The sequence below is a fragment of the Sinocyclocheilus rhinocerous genome, unplaced genomic scaffold (genome assembly GCF_001515625.1).
Source record: "Sinocyclocheilus rhinocerous isolate Xijiao unplaced genomic scaffold, SAMN03320098_v1.1 scaffold2834, whole genome shotgun sequence".
NCBI lineage: Eukaryota > Metazoa > Chordata > Actinopteri > Cypriniformes > Cyprinidae > Sinocyclocheilus > Sinocyclocheilus rhinocerous.
In genome coordinates, this window is record NW_015662588.1 from 383,948 (window position 1) to 400,293 (window position 16,346).

Below are 16,346 nucleotides of genomic sequence, written 5' to 3' on the forward strand. Positions count from 1 at the left end.
GTATATTCAAATATTCTTCATCACATATGAATCAATACTTATATTAAATACTTTAAATATGTGTGCATATAATCTATACAATCTACAAGAGAAAAAAACAACAGGTGCGACACAAATGACAGTAACAAGTGGTTCCACCAACAATAACAGCAACAGTTATTCACTGTTGAACGTTAAAACAACATTTGTAATTAAAGGGACAGTTCATCCAAAAATTTAAAATATGGTGTTTTTTTTTTTTGTCCTTTCTTTTAGGTTTTGTCATTATATGATAAGGGCTACATAAATAATATTTAATATTGTCTGTTTTTGTTTTCAACATAAAAAAAAAATAAAAAAACTGCATACAGATTTGGAACGAAATGAGAATATTCCTTTTTGGGTGAACTGTTCCTTTTAACCACACACACAAGTTCAGTTGGGGAGGAGCCAGAAAGATGATCTGCAGAAAGTGGCTAGTTTTGCTAAAACAACTCACTCAAGACTATTGCAAAAGGGTACAGACGGAAAGACGGATACGGTTACGGTTCACGTAACAGGACTAGAGGTCTACATACAAGACACTGGCCCATCGCCTCCCCACACAAATCTCTGTCTCCTCTCTTTCCTCTCATAGCCATGGTCTGGAATCAGCTTCATCATCATCAGCATCCGCAGCATCAGTGAAGTCGTTCAGCCATGGCTATGCGTTTAACAAAACTGAGAAGAAATAAAGACGATTTTACATAGTAACAGCAAACTTTCTGCACTTTGGACATGTCTGATGCTACAATCACACTTTCATAAGGAAAGTCGCTGTACCTGGACTGCTTCAGTTCTCTGCTTTAGGAGTCTCCTTGGCTTTATGAGGAAGAATACAAGAACAGTAGTTAAAAATTGTCTTAAAGATGGCCAGTGTGTATTACAAGAGACAGTACTGAATCTCACCCTTGGAGACCATGAGGTTCTCTGCTTGAGCTTCTTCACCTCCTGGAGCCCTGAGAAAATATAAAATATAAAGAAAATTATAACCGATGGTTATAAACCCATGCCACACATGACAGAGAATCAGAGAGACTGTATAGGACTAACCTGGGCTTCTGGTTGATACTGCAGTGGCATCTGCGGCCTGAAGGGTGCACACAAGCAAAACGATTTAGATCAAACGGATGAATGGCAAAACATACAAACGACCTGTCGGGTTTTATATTGTGATAATGACGGGGATAATAAGGGATAATAATCCCTTACATATGTTATACTTGAAAGTCTGACTATGTTTCTTACTGAGAATAAGGAGCACTCCCAGAGCAAACAGCACCACAGCAAACGCCAAACCTCCGATCCTCAAACTCTCATAGTCTGGTAAGAAATAAAGGATTTTAATTTTTGGAGTTTCTTTGAGAATGACTCAAGCTTAAATAAGTAAAAAAAAAAATAATCAGTTCGCAAACCAGTTTACTTGTATAATGCAAAATTATCAGATGAAACAGAATATTCAAAGAGAAAAAATAAATGTAGGATGGGATTTGAAATGGTATTTTATCAGGAAGTGACATCAGAAAAATAAATTTATTTACTACATTTTAATTAAAAGTTATGAAGACATTTATTTTCTTTGAAAAAAAAAAACATGTTTAAATTATTCAAAAATATAACCTGGAATATGCAGAATGCCATGTAGATAGAAATGGCAAGTAACACATTGAATTAAACATACAATTTTGAAGTAGGAAAGACTGAAATAATATTTTCTTATAAAAAGTATACTCCTTTAGTGTAATCTTTATTTTATTATTATTATTATTATTATTATTATTATTACCTCCGAGGCCAGTGTTAGTTAATAGTTATCTTCGGCAGATGTATTTATTTTATTTTATTTTTCCAAAGCATATCCAAAGTATTTTTCCAAGGAAAACCTCTGGAGCAATTTGGGTTAAGGTACCTTACTCAATTGTAAACTTAACCACCAAGTTCCCACCATTCATCCTGGATGTTACTGTAAGCTGAATTTAGTTTGTGTCAAACATAGCACCAGCCTGCAGACCAAAGATCTAAGCTTTGGACTCAAACTACAAAATAAACTGACCGCAGATTGCAGGTTCCTTTTCAGTCGGTCACGTTTGATGTTACGTCAGAACAGACTGACGAATGGGGTCTCTCCCGAGAGCCCAATCACCTTAGAGTGGTAACAGAACGAGCCAATGGTACGCTGAGTACCTTGGTCTGCGGAATTTGCATCGTGAGCTCCACCCCGCTGTGTGGGTATATAAGGAGCAGCACGAGCAACTCGCATTCAAGCTTTTGCTTCGGAGCTGAGCACATCTCTCTGCTGGTATCACCGGAGTGTTTTGCAACGAGCCTTCAGTGGTGTTGGTGTGACAGCGCGATTCAGCAGTTCGTTGAAGAGCTTCCTGCTTCTTCTTTCCAGCTCCTGCGTTCCCCTGAGCGTTTCAGCACCTCTGAAAGAGCTATTTCCTCTAAAAGAGTATATGGGTTGTGTTTGCGTCTTTTTAAAGATGTCATACCGCCTGTGCGTTTCTTGGTGCGGTCGATATTTAGCTCCTCGTGACGGCCACGATCACTGTGTCACGTGTCTGGGCTTTCAGCACACTGAGGCTGCGTTCATGGATGGTTCATGTTCTCATTGTGGGGACATGACCATCTCGGCGGTAAGATCGAGACTCGATTACCTTAAACGGTATAGAGTCCCCTCTGCCACACCCCAATCTAGTTCCTCTTCCCGTAAAAGGGCTACTTTGGCTGGTGGCATCCCAGCATCTCATCCGGGGCTCAGGAGGATGACCAAATGTCGATCGCCGCATCACAAGGCGGGCTTGAGTCCTCGGAAGATGAGGATTCGGCTGCGTTGCCTCCCTCTGGGACGCCAGCCTTGCCCGAGTCTGATCCCGAGCTGACGGCCATGCTTTCTTGGGCAGCTGAGAGCATGGGGCTCAAGTGGAATCCTCCATCCTGTCCCGAACGCTCGAGGCTGGATGATTGGTTCCTGGGGGCTTCACGCGCTGATCGCCAGCGCCCCCCTCCGGTTCCTTTCTTCCCGGAGGTGCATCAGGAAGTTACCAGTTCGTGGAAGGCACCTTTATCTGCCCGAAACCGTTCTGGTGCTACCTCTGCCTTCACTGCCCTCGATGGCGAGGCGACCAGAGGGTATGCGGGGATACCCCCAGTGGAGCGCTCGGTTGCGATGCAATTGTGTCCTCAGAGCACCTCCACCTGGTGGTCCCAAGCTCCCGTCCAAAGCCTGTAAGTTCTCATCCACGCTAGTGGCCAAGGCTTACAGAGCTGCGGGTCAGGCCGCTTCTGCCCTGCACGCCATGGCCATCCTCCAGGTCTACCAGGCCAAGGTGCTCAAAGAGATGGATGTCTTGCAGGAGGCGCGCACTGTTACCGACCTCGCCCTCCGGGTGACGAAGGTCACTGCACGCTCCTTGGGTCAGGTGATGTCCACTTTGGTGGTCCAGGAGCGCCACCTATAGCTGAACCAGGCAGACATGAGGGAGTCTGATCGGACTCAGCTCCTCAACTCCCCGGTCTCTCAGGCTGGCCTCTTCGGCAACGTGGTTGAGAGTTTTGCCCAGCAATTCTCTGCCGCCCAGTAGCAGTCGCAATTCTCTGTCGCCCAGTAGCAGTCTGAGGCCATAAAACATATTCTGCCCCGGCGGCCCACTGCTGCGTCCACACTGCCGCCGGCTCAGCAACCTCAGCCTGCTCATCACCGAGGGCGTCCCCCTGCGGTCTCCTCCACTCCCGCTCGGCCACAGCAGCAGCCTTCACCCCGGCCGCAGCGAGGAGATGGCCGCAGAAGGGTGGCGATTCAATTCGCCTGGCGTCCCCCTAGGTTTCGGGGTATTCACGCTATGATGGTGGGCAAGGATGCTCCTATCATGCGCTCGGAGGTCGTGACCCTGCTGGCAAAGGGTGCGATAGAGCCGGTCCCTCCAGCCGACATTAAGTTCGGCTTCTACAGCCCCTACTTCATAGTAACCAAGAAAACAGGTGGGTTACGGCCAATCCTAGACTTGCGTGCCTTGAACCGAGCTCTTCACAGACTTACGTTCCAGATGTTAATGCCCAAACGCATTTTCGAATGCATTCGTCTCATGGATTGGTATGCAGCGATTGACGTGAAGGATGCGTACTTTCAGGTCTCCATTCTTCCTCGACACAGACCGTTTCTTCGGTTTGCTTTCGAGGGGCAGGCATATCAGTACAAAGTTATCCCATTCAGGTTGGCCCTATCTCCCCGCGTCTTTACGAAGGTCGTGGAGGGAGCTCTTGCTCCTCTCAGGGAGCAAGGTGTCCGTATCCTCAACTACCTCGACGACTGGCTGATTCTAGCTCACTCTCGAGTACAGTTGTCCGAGTATAGGGATTTGGTGCTGAGACACCTCGCCCGTCTGGGTCTTCGGGTCAATTGGGAAAAGAGCAAACTCTCCCCTGTGCAGAGGATCTCTTTTCTCGGTATGGAAATAGGCTTGGTCGCCATGTTCGCGCAGCTTAGGAGCGAGCGCGCACAGTCACTACTGAATTGCAGCGAGTCAATTCAAAGGCAAGAGAGCGGTTCCACTGAAACTATTTCAGAGGCTCCTGGGGCATATGGCATCCGCAGCGGCGGTCATACCGCTCGGGTTGCTTTATATGAGACCGCTTCAGCACTGGCTTCATGGCCGAGTCCCAAGATGGGCATGGCAACAGGGCACACTCTGAGTGACCATCACTCCGGCCTGCCGCTGAACCTTCACCCCGTGGTTGGACCTCTCATTTCTACGGGCTGGTGTTCCCCTAGAACCAGTATCCAGGCATGTTGTTGTGTAAATAGATGCCTCTGCCACGGGCTGGGGTGCCATGTGCAACGGACATGCTGCGTCAGTCTCCTGGACGGGACCCCGACTTCAGTGGCATGTCAATTGCCTCAAGTTGTTAGCAGTACGGCTTGCTCTGCTCCGCTTCAAGGCCCTGCTGAAGGACAAGCACGTTCTGGTCCGTACGGACAACACTGCGACCGTAGCGTACATCAACCGCCAGGGCGGTCTACACTCCCGTCGCATGTCGCAACTCACTCGCCATCTCCTCTTGTGGATTCAGAAGCATCTGAGGTCGCTTTGTGCAGTTCACATCCCGGGCAGGCTCAATCGTGCAGCCGACGAGCTCTCACGACAGCAGTCTTGCCCCGGGGAATGGAGAATCCATCCCCAGTCGGTTCAGCTGATTTGGGAACACTTTGGAGATGCTCAGGTAGACCTGTTTGCCTCTTCAGACAATTCCCACTGCCAGTTGTTTTACTCCCTGACCGAGGGCACCCTTGGCACGGACGCTCTGGCACACAGCTGGCTGCAGGGCCTGCGCAAGTATGCGTTTCCCCCAGTGAGCCTTCTTGCACAGACGTTGTGCAAGATCAGGGAGTACGAGGAGCAGGTCCTCATGGTTGCACCTTATTGGCCCGGCCGGACCTGGTTCTCCGAACTTGTACTCCTCGCGAAAGCCCCTCCCTGGCCAATCCCTCTGAGGAAGGACCTTCTTTCTCAGAGACAGGGCACCCTCTGGCACCCACGTCCCGATCTTTGGAACATACATGTGTGGGTTCTGGATGGGTCACGGAAGGTTTTGGTACCTTGCCACCTCAGGTGGTAGCTACCATCACTTCGGCTAGGGCCTCATCTACCAGACACGCCTATGCTCTGAAGTGGAACCTCTTCGTCACTTGTGTTCTTCACGTCGAGAAGACCCCTGGAAATGCCCGATCAGGTCAGTGCTTTCCTTTCTTCAAGAAGGGTTGGAACGAAGGCGGTCTCCTTCCACCCTGAAGGTCTATGTGGATGCCATTGCGGCTCACCATGATCCTGTTGATGGTAAGTCTCTTGGGAAACATGACCTGATCACCAGGTTCCTGAGGGGGGCCATGAGGCTCAATCCGCCTCACCCTCAACAAGTTCCCTCTTGGGACCTCGCAGTTGTTTTATCCGCACTGCAGAGAGCTCCTTTTGAACCCTTGCTTTCAGTGGAGCTAAAATTCGTATCATTAAAAACTGCGCTCCTGACGGCTTTGGCTTCGGTTAAGAGGGTCAGGGACTTGCAGGCATTTTCAGTTGACGAAGCGTGCCTGGAATTCGGGCCGTGTTGACGGTAAGTTGCTTGGGAAACATGACCTGATCATCAGGTTCCTGAGAGAGGCCATGAGGCTTAATCCGCCTCGCCCTCAACAAGTTCCCTCTTGGGATCTCACAGTTGTTTTATCCGCGCTGCAGCGAGCTCCTCTCGAACCCTTGCTTTCAGTGGAGCTAAAATTCTTATCATTGAAAACTGCGCTCCTGACGGCTTTGGCTTCGGTTAAGAGGGTCAGGGACTTGCAGGCATTTTCAGTTGACGAAGCGTGCCTGGAATTCGGGCTGGTCAACTCTCAGGTTATCTTGAGACCCCGGCCTGGATACGTGCCCAAAGTTCCCACCACTCCCTTTAGAGATCAGGTGGTGAACTTGCAAGCGCTGCCCCCGGAGAAGGCAGACCCAGCCCTGGCACTGCTCTGTCCAGTACGTGCTCTCCGCACTTACGTAGATAGAACTCAGTGCTTCAGGACCTCAGACCAGCTCTTTGTCTGTTACGGAGGCCAGCAGAAGGGAAAGGCTGTCTCCAAGCAGAGGCTATCCCACTGAATAGTGAATGCTATTGTCTTGGCTTATCAGGCTCAAGACCTGCCATGCCCCCTAGGGGTGAGAGCTCGCTCAACTAGGAGTGTGGCTTCCTCCTGGGCGCTGGCGCATGGCGCCTCGCTAACAGACATCTGTAGAGCTGCAGGCTGTATGGCTAAGTGCCTTCATATGTTGTGATTCCCCTCTTGGGCAATCCCACGTGTGTATTTCCACAGTAAGTCTTTCTCGGCAGCATGTGTCTCACCCAACATCTCTGATGTTGAACCATATCCACCCTGCGGGCTGGGTACCTCAGAGATTCATATGTATCACCACTATGATGGTTGATATGTGCTTTGTAAGACCTCTTACGAGCAGACAGTCTGTTAGCATACTTCCAGCTGGAATATGCTACCCAGTGTATTCTGTGTTAGGTATAGCCCTTCGCTCGTGCTGTCCTCACGACAGGGTGCTATCACTTACGCAGGTCACTGGAAGACAGCCATTGTGGCATTTTGGAAGGGACCCCATTCGTCAGTCTGATCTGACATAATGTCGAACGTGACCGACTGAAAGGGAACGTCTAGATTACGTATGTAACCCTCGTTCCCTGAAGGAGGGAACGGAGACGTTACGTCCCTCTGCCACAATTGCTGTTCCGCTGAACGGCTGGATCACATGGCTCGGCTCCTCAGCGAAGACTTGAATGCGAGTTGCTCGAGCTGCTCCTTATATACCCACACAGCGTACCATTGGCTCGTTCTGTTACCACTCGAAGGTGATTGGGCTCTCGGGTGAGACCCCATTCGTCAGTCTGTTCTGACGTAACATCTCCGTTCCCTCCTTCAGGGAACGAGGGTTACATACATAACTTAGATGTTTTTCCTTCTGGCAAACTCAAGGCATGATGTTTAAATTGTGGAGTCGCTCAGAAGTGGCTTGCCTCTAGCCACTCTCCAAAAGAGGCCAAACCTGTGAAGTCCTGAAGTGGTTGTTGATGTCTGGGCAGCCAAAGAGCTCTGAAGCGGTCAGTGAGAAATTGGCCTCTTAGTTTCTTCCCTGACAGCTGCTCTTCTTGTCTGGTTAAACAGCTTGATGTAGCTAGTATCTGCAATTGAAGTGGTTTTACAAAATGTATCTTTCTTTTCTAATCTTTCGTTTCTTTATAGTATCATCTTGAAGTTCCCAAGGAGTGTGATTGATGACCACATGTTTGATGTGATCTTTTTTTTTTTACTTGTGAGACTTCACTGAGGCCCTATTTACACCTGGTATTTTGATCCTTGTTTAACCACATAGTTGATTGACAGGTGAGTAGGCGGTCCTTCACAGTTGCCTAGGATGCATTGAGAATTATTAGTGTTTACACTACAAATGCGATGTGGTCGCATGCTGCAAATGTGGTTTGGGTGGATAGGTTTTGAAGCCCACTTTGACCTGTATTTTGCACCAACTACCTATTTGTAGACACAATATATTTAGTCAAGTCACTCAATTTCAAAGGACTATTTACAATTTTTCAGATACTAAATAGTTTTCTGGAGATTATCAAAATACTTTTATTTGTTACTGTAAATACTGTAAATAAATTGAAAAAATATATATATAATTTAGATCTCATTTAGATGCATCAGGGTGTAATTGCATTCTGAAGGCACAGATGAATATGACTGTATACAAAGTTTGACTATAAAGGTGATGGATGCCAAAATACCAATTTTATTCCACTGTCTTTGGGTACCTGCTGTTTGAGAAGCATGTTCCTTATGAAGTGACATAATCCTTGTTATGTAAGTAAATATTGACCTGTGTAAGCTTTTGTAAGTATTGATTCTTACCATATACAAATGGTTCCAATCCCTTCTCTTTTCCATCTGATGGAAAACAATCAGAAATTACACATGAAGCCATTGGCTTAATATAAGTACATATGGTCAAATAGAAAATGTAGTGGTGTGGTAAATTAAATAAAGCATAACTTGCCGTGGGCAGCAGAGTCAGACAAAGCTAAGACAGAAGATCAACACAGAGAGCAGAAACCATTATGAGAAAAGAGAAAAACAGAGTGGAATCGTTATATTAATAAAACATCCAATAACTGAAACAAGAGTGTTGCATTATGTTATTTGTTTGTGGTGGGTGTTTTTGCTTGTTGAGAAAGATCACAGAGCCTTAAGCTAGATGCAGTGTTGGCAGAAATATGACATTGCCTAATGAATGTGCAATCTGATTCAGGCATAATAACAAGGGGTTTTTGGCAGGGTCAATACGATTTGCTGTATATCAAACTCTAAGAATACATAAGACTAAATCGATGCATGTGAGACAGGAGGGTAAACTTATAAAGATTAACATCTTACTGATTTGTCTTCACTGTAGTACTAAAAAAAATAGTTCAAAAATGATTTTCCAAGCAATCTAGTATGGGCTTTGTGCTTTTAAAGTTGTCTTAACTTATGCTGTATGTTACAATAGAGTTGATCATATACTAGACTAGAATCACCATCAAACTGGAATGAGCATTTAAGGGGTTAACAGTCTTAAATACAAGCCAGTTTATTAAATTAAATCATCTATTAACAAGTCTCTTAATATGACATTTGATAGGTGGCAGAGGATAATTTGACAGGTGAAGGTATTTATATGATGTATATTACCCCCTCCCCCGGCCTTCATAAAAGCTCTATTGATTATTTAATTGGACTTTAACAAATGCAATTACATATTTCCTTCTTTTACACACCCTCAAATATGAGTTGAGAGGGCCTAAGGGAGAGAGCAAGGTCAGGGGAACCTCATGGAGAAAAAAATAATAAAACAGGTAATGAAAAAAGACAGGAAGTGGACACAGAAAGACTGAATGTACAGTATAATACACAAACCATGAGAGAACACCTGAAGGTAGAGTGGAAAGGAACATGACAAAAAAAGGTTCATGGAAAATAACATACATATGAAGGAAGGAAGGGAAAAACATCAACGAATGGAGAAAAGGGACAGTGAAGGAAAAAAAAAAGAAAGTTTGTGGTGGGTGTTTTTGCTTGTTGAGAAAGATCACAGAGCCTTAAGCTAGATGCAGTGTTGGCAGAAATATGACATTGCCTAATGAATGTGCAATCTGATTCAGGCATAATAACAAGGGGTTTTTGGCAGGGTCAATACGATTTGCTGTATATCAAACTCTAAGAATACATAAGACTAAATCGATGCATGTGAGACAGGAGGGTAAACTTATAAAGATTAACATCTTACTGATTTGTCTTCACTGTAGTACTAAAAAAAATAGTTCAAAAATGATTTTCCAAGCAATCTAGTATGGGCTTTGTGCTTTTAAAGTTGTCTTAACTTATGCTGTATGTTACAATAGAGTTGATCATATACTAGACTAGAATCACCATCAAACTGGAATGAGCATTTAAGGGGTTAACAGTCTTAAATACAAGCCAGTTTATTAAATTAAATCATCTATTAACAAGTCTCTTAATATGACATTTGATAGGTGGCAGAGGATAATTTGACAGGTGAAGGTATTTATATGATGTATATTACCCCCTCCCCCGGCCTTCATAAAAGCTCTATTGATTATTTAATTGGACTTTAACAAATGCAATTACATATTTCCTTCTTTTACACACCCTCAAATATGAGTTGAGAGGGCCTAAGGGAGAGAGCAAGGTCAGGGGAACCTCATGGAGAAAAAAATAATAAAACAGGTAATGAAAAAAGACAGGAAGTGGACACAGAAAGACTGAATGTACAGTATAATACACAAACCATGAGAGAACACCTGAAGGTAGAGTGGAAAGGAACATGACAAAAAAAGGTTCATGGAAAATAACATACATATGAAGGAAGGAAGGGAAAAACATCAACGAATGGAGAAAAGGGACAGTGAAGGAAAAAAAAAAGAAAGAATGGATGGATAGAAGGAAGAAGCAATGCAAGAAGAAAGAAGGCAGGAAGGATGGAAGGAAGGAAAAAAGAAGGAAGAATGGAATAAAAGAATAAAGTGAAAGGGACAGTGAAGGAAAAAAAAGCAGAGAGGAGCATAAGAAAGAGAAGAGGAAAAAAAAGAGAGGAGGAAAAAGAATGAAGGTAAGGGGGAGACCATGAGGGGCTTTCACACGTACAACCTTTGACGGAAAATAGCTGGTAAATTACCATTTTAAGATCATGTGTGAACAAGATCTTTAATTTCTGGCAATTTTCTAAGATGATAAATTGTAAAATTACTAGTAAAATGCCATTTTTGAAGCCATGTGTGAACAAAGCATTAGATTCCAGATGAGCATGAACAAAGTTAGGACGCACTGATATCTGCTTTGGATCAATTCTAGCATTGTGACAGAGATGACACGATTACTCCACACTGTTTACAGAACTATCACTTGGAGCTAATGCTGAAGATTTTGACAAATTGGACAAAACTGAAACTAAAGCACTAAAGCAACTAACATCACAGAGTTTACTGGTATGTTGGCACTGATGTTTACATACTGTCTTAAAGGTACAGCCACATTAGCAAAATTGTGTGGACAAGAAAGATCCATTGTTCATTGTCAATATTATAGCCTACCGATTTATGAAGCACATCTCACACAGGAGTCACATTCAAACCAAGCTGCTTTCTGTTGGTCAACGGAGTGAATCTTGCAGCATCTTTGAGGAAATCCTTACTTTTGAAAGCCTGCTATTGAAATTACTCAATTTTGACCTCAAAGATTTGCTGAACAATAGAAAATGGGACTGCAGAATGACAGAATCTGCTGTGCGTGTTAACAGTTGATACGCTCTTAAAAATAAAGGTTAATTTTTGGCATCTATGATTCCATGAAGAACCTTTAACATCCATGGAAACTTTCCATTGCACAAAATGTTCTTTATAGCAGAAAAATATTATTTAGATTAGGGCTGCACGATATCAAAATTATTGAAATATCGCAAATGTACATATCGCGATATGCATATCGCAATGGCATGCGATATCTGAATTATTATTTTAATAATGGACTACTTCTAAACGTTGCGAAAAGTTCCTTGCGTGACTTGCTTGACGTTAAAATGATGGCGTTATTTTACTGTCAAATGTCGAGAGCGCACTGTTGTAGTGCGAAAGTACATTGCTATGATGCGCAAGCGCGAATCTCTCCGCTCGCAGGCAGATTTCCTTTGCTCTCGCACTAAACCGGACGCGCGCTCTCAGATATGCGCTGCTCTCTCCCAGAGAGTGTGCGCGCACTTAAAACGTGTCCATTGCAATCGCGAATCTCTCCTCGTGCTCAAAGTGTGCGTGCTCAAGCGGTGTCCTTTGCACTCGCAAATCTCTCCGTGCTCTTGCGCTAGAAATGAATTACTTTCGCACCTGGATTAAACGTTGTCAAAAGTTATCTACAAATCAGACTTCCATGACTGACCAATTAAAATGCTACGTGAAATCTAATTAGCTGGAATTCTTTTGACAATCAAATATGGATCTTTAATTTCGTTACAATTTAATATTTAGTCATATTAATCAAAAGTATATTAGAAATGGCTGGGATTGGGGTGCTTGGGTGATTTGTGCAAATAAATAACCTAGTAATCTGTCTGTCTAACTGCTGCACCTGTTCCTTTGACAATCAAAGATGTATCTGCAATTTCTTTACAATTTAATTATATTTAGTCATATTAATCAAATGTATATTAGAAATGGCTAGGAATGGGGTGCTTGGATGATTTGTACAAATAAATAACCTAGTCTGTCTAACTGGTTGGTCAAACCTCTCTGAGCGATCTATCTAAACAAACAAAAACAGTAGCCTATATGATTCGGTTCAAGTGGTCACACATGTCTTGTGTAATTGGGTTGAAATATATATACAACATCTTCTGATTTAAGACAGAACTATTTAGATCAAGGGTCAGATGCACTATTCCCTAAATAATTAAAATATGGAATATATAGGCCTACCACCATAACGAATTTCTCATATTTGTCATAACATTATATTCTATGGGTTTAATGAATTTGCAGACAATGTAGTTATCTGTAACTGTCATATAACTGTAAATTCAGTCTTAGAGAAGAATGCCATTGAATGTGTAGCTAATATGAAGTGTGTTTTCATGAAAAAAAAAAATCTAACTAAGAAGGGAGGACGAGTGAGGTCCGGTGTTGGGCCGTCCGCGACTCTCCGTGCCCTCCTGGGACCCAGAGATAGAGAAAACCGCTCTCTCGTCGGGATTTTCCAGATTCTCCACCCGGCCCTCCTCCGGGGGAGAGAGGTGCCTTCACCAACCCCCAAAGAGCAGCTTCCTCCCTCTCTGGGTCACCCGTCCTGGGGCCTCTTGCTCTTTCGCTCACCGCTAGGTTTGAAGGGGGCCTGGACGGGTGGGGCCCAGCTCCACGGCGCCGCTTGCTGGAGGCTGCTGCGGATGCGGCGCAGGAGCAGGGGGCCGCCCTCGGCGATGAGCAGGCTGGGGCCCTGTGGCCGGAGGACGGGTGGAGGCAGCAGCTGCCCGCCGGGGCAGGGTGTGACGACTCGCCTCAGTCTGCTTCTGTGCAGCCGAGAGCTGCTGGACCAAGCTCTCGACCGCATCACCGAAGAGGCCGGTCTGGGACACAGGGGCATTAAGGAACCGAACTTTGTCGGCGTCCCTCATATCAGCCAGACACAGCCTGAGATGGCGCTCCTGGTCCACAAGTGTGGACATCGCACGACCCAGAGAACTCGCGGTGACCTTCGTCGCTCAGAGCGCGAGGTCAGTAGCGGTTCGGAGCTCTTTCAGAACTTCCGGATCATTACCACCCTCGTGCAGGTCCCTCAGTGCCTTGGCCTGATGAACCTGCAGTAACGCCGTAGCGTGTAAGGCGGAGGCAGCTTCTCCACAGGCCGTATAAGCATCACCGGACAGGCCAGACGAGTACCTACAGACCCGGGAGGGACCCTGAAACTGCGTTCCACCTCGCCTTCGATGCTTTCTTTTCCAAGAAAGAATGTGAAACATATACATTGGTTATATAATTTGTAGTATTTTAATATTTTTTTATATTATTCAAATTAATTTCACTTAAAGCAATATCGTATTGCATATCGAATATCACATTATTTAACATATTGCATATCGCATTTTTCTTCAATAGGTTATTGCACAGCCCTACTTTAGATTGTTAAAATATTCTTAACACTAATAAATAAATGTTTCTTTTCAGAACTGTTCACTGAACGGTTCTTCGGGGACCCAAAATTGTACTTCTATGGCATCACGACTGATTTAATAGAGAACTGGATTGCTCATGACATCATAAAAGTGAAGCCACCATGCCGCCATATTGGTCTTCCCTAGTATTCCCATACATTATATTGAATTAATATACCTTAAGTATCCCTGTACATTCTTACAATGCAAACGTCCAATGCATGTAAATTATTTTTTGCTTAATGTCAGGAATTTCCCCTGCATACAAAGTTGTTCATATACATGATAAATATCGGACGGATGAGGTCCTCAACATGTGTATTACAAATGACAAAGTGTTCATTCTGAAATCTGAATAAAGATTTATGCTTTGTATGCAAGAGTGTATTGTTTATTTATCATAAAAGTTGATCTGTCCATTTTATGGTAATTTACCAAGTTTAATGTAAGAAAGCGACTATTAATAGGAAACAGTGAAGGAAAGAAGGAAGGAAAGAAGGAAGAAACAAACAATGAAAGGAAGGAATGGAAAATGGAGTGAGGAAAGAATAGAAGGAAGGAACCTTGTGGTTGCAGTGTGAAAGAAAACCAGATGAAAACTAGTCTGACAGTCAGCAGTGCTTTGAGCAGTGGGCGACAGGTTTGTTGACAAAGTTGAAGAATACATTTTTTAACAGTGTAGAGAGCTCTGTGTGTGAATATGAATCTAGTACACATGTGCTGGCGAATTCACGTGGCCTAATTGTGGGTAGGGTGGAGTCTCTCAGAGGACGGAGATGGATGAGAGTGTTATTTAAATGGATGCTCTCATTTCACAAATGAAGTTTGTTTGGCAAAAGCAGGACAGCAATTCACAGACATGTAGAAGCACAATTACAACACTCAGAGCTTTAGATGAGTCTTTTGAAGAACTGTAGAGAGTGCAAACACATACACTGACACACACATATACATGTCATCCCAGATTAGGAGAGGTCACTTGTCAAATTCTCAGTTAAGAACTCTAGGATAGCGCTAATGTGTCATGTCATGGCTTTCTCCCCATCCTTTTCCAGTTCTTTCCAATCCCAGCGGACACAAGGTGCCTGGAGTGAAATGGAGGGGGGCACTTACCCACCACATAGACTAGGAGGGAAAAAAGGAAGACCAGAACAGTTTCCATGGCAACTGCAATGGGGAGAGAGAGAGAGAGAGAAAGAGAGAAATAAATTGTAAATAGAGTGAAAATCGGTGTTAGTGGGTTACATGCTTACCACATTCAGAAAGACTAGAGAGTTCTCACAAGCTCACAGTATATATAATCACAATTATGCTCTTTCCTTGACTGGCATATTGTCATTGTACCTATGCAATAGCGCAATAGTCATCCTGACAGCATCAGGATGAATTTAAACTCACTGTAGACTCATACATCACAGAAAAACATCTTGTGGTTTTTGAAATCTGTTCCTTGCATAAACATTTTTTGCCATTCTATGATACAATATTGTAATGGTAAAGCTGTCATGCAACAGACAGGATTTGGGTGCTATGCCCAAAATTTTTTATCACATTTTGAGTAATTCGGTATATATTTTGCAATATAAAAACAGACACTATATTTCAAAAGTTTGGGATCGGTACGATTATTAAATGTTTTTTTTTTTTTGTTTTTTTAGTCTCTTATGCTCACCAAGTTTGCGTTTATCAAAAATACAATAAAACAATAATATTGTGTACTATTACAATTTAAAATAACTGTTTTTTGGTTTAGTATATTTTAATTTATTATTTATTTTATAATTTATTATTTAATATATTTTAACTTGTAATTTATTTATGTCATGCAATGCTGAATTTTCATTGTGCAGCTTTATTTTTATTTTTTCAGGATTATTTAACAATAACAATAATGATTATTTTATTTTTTTTATTTTTTTTTTGCGCAAACCTTGTAGTTATGGTTGGTTGAGTAAGCTGGTTCAACCAACTCTCAAAGTTTGCCGAGAGTTACCGAGGACTCAACAAGAACCGAATGAGCCGTGGCGAAGTTTGCCGAGGATTCTGATGAGTGAGTTGACGATACTGTGCAAGCCTGAGAAGGAACATACTGGAAATATGCTTATGACGTTATTAATTTAAAACTTTTCTGTCGAGTGATGTAAATACATTTTACTATAGTTTATTGTGCATGCATATTATATTTAAAGTTGCTTAAGCGAAATCAAGGCGTTTATAAGACTAGTTTATTCTTTCTTTATACTTTAGACATGTAGAACATATACGCGTTTGTGCATCAATGTCCGTAATGTGTGCTGTAGGTGTGAAACGTTTAGGAATCTTATCCAAGTTGTAGGCTAGTCAATATGGGTCAGTCAGTCGTATATGACATATAGCAGGGATCCTCAAATCTGGCCCACGAGATCCACTTTCCTGCAGAGTTTAGCTCTAACCCTAATCAAACACACTTGAGCATGCTAATCAATGTCTTCAGGATCATTAGAAAATCACAGGTAAGTAAGTTTGATCAGGGTTGGAGCTAAACTCTGCAGCGCATTG

At 43.4% G+C, this 16,346-nt stretch overlaps 1 protein-coding gene across 1 annotated transcript in view; it reads right to left on the reverse strand.

Moving 5' to 3' along the window:
* Positions 1 to 350: 350 nt before the first annotated feature.
* The window catches only part of LOC107728170 (FXYD domain-containing ion transport regulator 6-like), a 31,439-nt gene continuing 15,443 nt past the window's right edge, over positions 351 to 16,346 (reverse strand). Inside the window, exons 2-9 of the mRNA XM_016538266.1 lie at positions 14,922 to 14,975; positions 8,613 to 8,636; positions 8,468 to 8,503; positions 1,267 to 1,341; positions 1,072 to 1,108; positions 928 to 977; positions 802 to 840; positions 351 to 699 (exon numbers count right to left, since the gene is read on the reverse strand). Of these exons, the coding sequence (XP_016393752.1) occupies positions 812 to 840; positions 928 to 977; positions 1,072 to 1,108; positions 1,267 to 1,341; positions 8,468 to 8,503; positions 8,613 to 8,636; positions 14,922 to 14,970 (300 nt within the window). The 5' untranslated portion in view covers positions 14,971 to 14,975 and the 3' untranslated portion in view covers positions 351 to 699; positions 802 to 811. The remainder of the gene's footprint in view (positions 700 to 801; positions 841 to 927; positions 978 to 1,071; positions 1,109 to 1,266; positions 1,342 to 8,467; positions 8,504 to 8,612; positions 8,637 to 14,921; positions 14,976 to 16,346) is intronic.